Genomic DNA, 6,000 nt, shown 5'->3' on the forward strand with positions numbered 1-6,000 from the left:
TTTCCAGACAACACTAATCATGCCACTGAACTAAAATAATGAAAACAGGAAGACCTTTTCCAGACAAAGTAACAATACAAAGTTCTGTACTATCAATCAAAGCCTATTATAAACAGAATGCTCCAAATTCCTTGCCTTCCATCATGATATTGTTTGACATTCCTGTTTTCCAATTCAGTGCATGGATTATAGAGCTGCTATATTTTTAACTGGGTTTTTTTAAATAAGAAAATCATATTGACATATGCTCTCACCCCCAGAAGGCATTCCCATACATAGGATATATAGCCACCTATGCAATTCAATTTCACAAACACCACATAGGTTGAGCTTCTCCCCTAAAACTGCAAAAATGCTTACTGAAATACTTGAAAATCCATCATTTCAGTCAATTCCTTTACTTATGGTATAGGTCACCTACTAAATATAAATATTCTTGGAAAGCCTAATAGTTAAGAATTATTAGTCTCTTTTTTCTTAGTGTAAGTGTTGTTATCAGAGCCTTATCTAAGAGCAATTTTGAATTAGGAAAAGAGCACAAAGGAGTAAGAAAGAGGGGAGAAAGTGAAGATCCAAATGTCTCAGTCAAAACTTTTGAACGGGTGAAGTCATGACAAGAAAATTCAGCAAAGTCCATTGGCTAATGTAAATATAAAATGGTCATGTTCTAAAGTATAGCTTAATGCCACACACATCCACCAGTGACTGGCCCCAGTGCGCTTTTACTGGGACTCCTCTACTATTCCCACCAACTAGGCAGCTGGCTTTCTTTGATAGTCCTTGCCAACGTCTTCTTGTACTCCTAGATCTAGTCACCCCTCTTAGATATGTCAGCATCACTTCAGGATGATAGAGGTGGGGGACCTCAGCTCCAAGGGATTCACATGCTACTGGTGTCAAAATTGCCAACCTGTGGCAATCATTAGGAAGCAAGGAATGCTGAGTGTAAGGAGGCAAGCTCTCTTCCACCACGTTCAACCAGCCAAAACTATATGTCTGAATTGCTGTGGGGAGAGCAAGTAAAGATCAGAAAAGAGCAGAAAGGAGGAATAAAAAGGGGAGCTGAGGGCCCAGATTTTTTTTACCTGCTACACCTTCCTATTGTCAACATGCTCCAGCCCTACACATCCACTTGAAACTCACACCATCTACTTGCCATAGGCCACAAGAAAAAAATAGCAGTTACAATCTAGAATTCTTTTTTTTACCCCTAAAGAAATGGGACAGTGAGCTACTGGATTACCTCACTCCTGAGGATGTGCACATCCAGGATGTCTTTCAAGAACTTCACTGAATGTCCATAGCACCAAGGCTGTGCCTGATTTACTGAATCTCAAGTTGAGGAGTAATTGTAAAGAGGAAGACTTTGTCCCTGCCTTAAAAGATACCTTTAAAAAGTCCCTTAAAATGGACTTTTCCCCTGCTCTCTTTTTTTGGTATGGCCAAGGCAGAGGTCCATAAAATCCAAGAGTAGAAAATATAAAGCCTTGCTTTCTGCCTTCAGTTCACTTCCTGCTGTTGAAGTACAGGCATCTCCTTAGGCTTGACCATCCAACATCTCCCAGCAATAGAGACCATCCTCTTGGCTACAGAGCAAAGGTAATTATCTCAGCTAGCCCTAAATTCAAGGAAATATTCTTGACCCTGACACTAGAAATGATCATTCTCCTTAAGGTTCCATGGGAAATAATGCTCCTTGACTTCATTTAAATGAAAACATTTCATATAAGTAGAATAACAATAAAAATTATCATAGTCTTTTTACATTATTGGATCCCCCATCACTTCTCATATTTGTAAAAAAAGAGCTCCTTAGAGATGGGGTCATTTCATTGTTAATAGACAACTAATATATGACCGGAAAATGAGACACATGTCTTCCCTGTTATATTTTTTTCATTAAATAAAATCTTGCAATCAGTTAAAGAGCTGGCTCTTGGGCCATATTACACATGAATATAATGATCAGTGCCTTGAAAGCATCTTTCAATTTTTGGAATATGACTGAGGCAGTATACTTTAAAGTCCTAAATATTAAGGACATGATACCAGAACATCAGAGCAGCGTTGTGAATACTAAATCTACATTTAAAAAAATGGTTTCTACTTCATATTTATTATTAGCAATGGAATATGCTCAAAAGGTATACTGTCATTTGAAAGTATATCTTTTTTTAAGTTTATTTTGAGAGAGAGAGTCCAAGTGGGAGAGGGGCAGAGAGGCAGAGAGAGAGAGAATCCCAAGTGGACTACGCATTGTCAGTGCAGAACCCAATGCAGGGCTCCAACTCTTGAACCATGAGATCATGACCCAAGCCAAAGTCAGACACTTAATGAACTGATCCATACAGGTGCCCCAAAAGTATACTTATAACATATCTCGACAAAGATATAATTTTATAATTATTCCAACTCTTAATTAGTGGTTCACATTTTTTCACTCACAAGAAATTTGTTTTTGTCATTCTATATCCAAGAATGGAGCCCCTTGGGATAACCAACTTTGATGACCTAAAAGATAACTCAATCATGAATTAAAGTCATGTTTTTAGTTTTAGTAGTGCATAGCTCAGAAATATGACAAAACATAGTCACTGACATATAGGAATTTATCTAAGGCTAATAGTGAAATTGTGCACTAATCCTGTATTTACTCAACTTATGCTGTGTTTGCCTTACTAATTTTTCTAATCTTTATAGAAATAGGTTCCTTCTAGTTCTGAGCCTGTTTCAGTCCTAAGTTAACCATAGCTTATTATTTCTACTATCTTTTTGTGCTACTAAAACAATGCTCACATTATTGGATAAAATCATCTGAGGTATGTTTCAAACTTTCCTGCATTCTATGAAATGGTCATTTAGAGTGAAAACTAAAGCTTTTTTTATAACTGTTTTTTTTTTTCAATTTTCAGCTTTAAGGATGAGAATGGCAAAACTGGGGAAAAAAGTTATCTGAGAGGTGTATCATCTACCCAAACATCCTTTGGAGAAGAACCTAAGAAACATTTGCCAACTTCCCTTCTGGATATTTTGTTTCTTTTTCCTGAGACTCAAAAAAAGTATAATTATAGCCATAGTAAGCCATGTGGATAAGCAGTAATTATTATTTGTGAAAAATTCCAAAACAGCTAGGGAGAACAAACGCTTAACTTTTCCAGTTACTTGACACAATTCGTTGGGGGTGGGGGGAAAAACCAGCATATTTTTATTGTATTGATACCAAAGCATTTCTAATAAGAGTGTGTTAAATTTAAGAATAAAGTTATTTAAAATAGCCTATGTTCTTTTAATTGACATGGTAATTTTGCTAATACAAAAATTGAAAGATCATAGGAAGCCACTACACCTCATCACAGAATTATTCATCTACAGCTCTAACAAATAAGCATGATATCCCAAGTCAACAAGGCATTAAGACATTCTTCTCCTAAGGACCAGTTGATTTGGTAGAGACTTCAAATTCTTCGCATCCATCCCAAAGGTGCATACAATAATCATCCTCATATTTTGGGACTAGATTTGTAGTATCTTGATAGTCCTCATCACTTTGCATATGATAACTGACATGTTCATTTTTCTTGAAATATTACCTTTTCTTTCATTCAGTTCAGTGTGAACTGCATGGTGCAATGACTGATTATGACCTAAGACTACTGGATGGAGGACTTCACATGTTCTCAAAGAATATAAATCTAGTCTAATGTTTGACCAATTTTTGTATACATGTTAGAATCCTAATATTAAAACTTGATAAGAATGTGTACAGTATGTCATTTCTAAGTATTCTTGCCAAGATGTTAAATCCTAATTTGAAGAAGAATATTCCTATGCCAATTCTCTCCTACTCTGCCTTATTGTACTGCCCTCCACCTAACGCTCTCAAAATCCATCCTCACACATCTTCCCTGGATCATACCAGTGCATTTTACTCAGGTCCTGCAAGTCCTTCAGTGACTAGTCTGTTTCCTCTCAGAGCAGAAACTGAATTTCTCTTTTGAGGCTATGATGAGACCTTATCTTGGTTACTGGTGTGGAAGTAATGAGAGGTAAAAGAAGCAGATCCTAATGAGGACAAGCTTAAACCTGCCAAACATCAACCTCAGATGGATTGTTTGCAAGGGCAGTTGTTCTATAGCAGGAGACAGCTCCTCTCCTGGAGGAGACTGGGATCTGGGAAATCTGGAGGTTCAAATTTCAGAGACACTTCAACACAAACACCCTATCCAATGGTCCCATTCCTTCCCTCCCATGGCTCTGAGTTTAGCATAAGTGACTTGTCACATCTGCACATTCTTTTGTAGGTCTGCCATCCTTGTGACTAAAGCATTGATTTTTTTTTGTTTGATTGTTTGCACACAAGTGTTTATTAGAACACTGCCTGACACCTAGTAAGTGATCAATAAAGAATGAATTAACTAATGGTTCAGAAAGGAAGAGATGTAGTCTGCAAGGAGGGACTGCGTAATACCAGCTGGCCTCAGGCAACAGAGATCTGGCCGCAGATCTCTGGCCCCTTCCCAAAGGGCATGGGCCAGTGTTGGTGCATAGAAGTGGCCCAGCATGGCCAGAGGATACAGAAGGCTGGAGCTGGTCTTTTACCTATGGGTGAAGCTGAAGCTGCTGTGGAATTGGTTGCCAGGTGGGCAGAGGGGCCTGAGTACAAAGCTGAAGCTGGTCAGTCCAGGCAGCTGAGGTGAGGCTGTGCTATCCCACACACCAATCCACTGACTCCTGTGTTCAGTGAAAAGGAAGGAAAACTGAAAAATGCGAGTGAGGTGCCTTGCACTATTGCCTCGCAGCAGCCCTCCAGCACCCTCTATTGGCAAACCTAACATTGCGTCAACTGGCAAAGGAGAGATGTTTACAGGGTCAGGATCATAAAGCGGGGCATAAGATGGATTTGGAGATGAAGCATTAAATGGTGAAGATAAAGGCGAAGCCTCAGGGCTCCTGGGTGGCTCAGTTGGTTGAACATCTGACCTTGGTTTCAGTTCAGGTCATGATCTCCTGGTTGGTAGGATCAAGACCCATGTCGGGCTCTGTCCTGACAGTGCAGAGCCTGCTTGGGATTCTCTCCCTCTCCCTCTGCCCCTCCCCTGTCCTCTTTCTTTCTCTTTCAACATAAACTTTAAAATAAAAGATGAAGCATTACACTAACACGGCCCATCCATTTTTCTTTTTTCCCCCCTTTTTTCTAAGTAGGCTTCATGGCCAGTGTGGGGCCCAAGCCCAATGTGGAGCTTAAACTCATGACCTGAGCTGAGATCAAGAGTCAGGTGTTTAACCAATGGAGCTACCCAAGGCACCCTATTCCACCCATTTTTCTACTCAGCTTCCAGATTTATCCTTACACATACATTTGAACATTTAAGAAACCAAAAAACAACTGTTTCCATCTAATAAGATGCAACAATCTTTTATACAAAGATTTCACCCTGTCCCTAAAAGGAGACACACACTCTCAGGAGTCACTGTTTCCACAGATAACTACATTAGACATTGTTTTTAAGAACAGTTTTAGATTAACAGAAAGATTGAGAAGATAATACAAAGTTTCCACATACTCCATACCCTCTAATTTCTTACATTAATATGGTAAACTTGTTATAATTAAATGAATCAATAATGATACATTATTAAATCTCATAGTTTATTCAGATTTCCTCAGTTTTTACCTAATGTCCATTTTTTGTTCCAGGATCCCACAGTGAAAACTACATTACTTTTAACTATCGTATCTACTTAGGCTCCTTTTAGATTTTTCTTGTTTTTGATAACCTTGACAATTTTGAAAATTACTGGTCAGGTATTTTGCAGGGTGTCCCTCTATTGCAAATTGTCTGATGTTTCTCTCATAATTAGAGTGGGGCTGTGAATTTTGGAGAAGAAAGATCACAGAGGTAAAATGACATTTTCATCACATCATATCAAGGGTACATACTTTCAATGATTTATTACTGATGATGTTGCCCTTGATCTCCCAGCTAATGTGTTTGTCAG

At 38.5% G+C, this 6,000-nt stretch overlaps 1 protein-coding gene across 1 annotated transcript in view; it reads left to right on the forward strand.

Moving 5' to 3' along the window:
- The window catches only part of PALMD (palmdelphin), a 50,436-nt gene extending 47,162 nt beyond the window's left edge, over positions 1-3,274 (forward strand). Inside the window, exon 8 of the mRNA XM_043575653.1 lies at positions 2,913-3,274. Within this exon, the coding sequence (XP_043431588.1) occupies positions 2,913-2,956 (44 nt within the window). The 3' untranslated portion in view covers positions 2,957-3,274. The remainder of the gene's footprint in view (positions 1-2,912) is intronic.
- Positions 3,275-6,000: the final 2,726 nt, after the last annotated feature.

This window comes from Prionailurus bengalensis, chromosome C1, assembly GCF_016509475.1.
Source record: "Prionailurus bengalensis isolate Pbe53 chromosome C1, Fcat_Pben_1.1_paternal_pri, whole genome shotgun sequence".
Taxonomy (NCBI): Eukaryota; Metazoa; Chordata; class Mammalia; order Carnivora; family Felidae; genus Prionailurus; species Prionailurus bengalensis.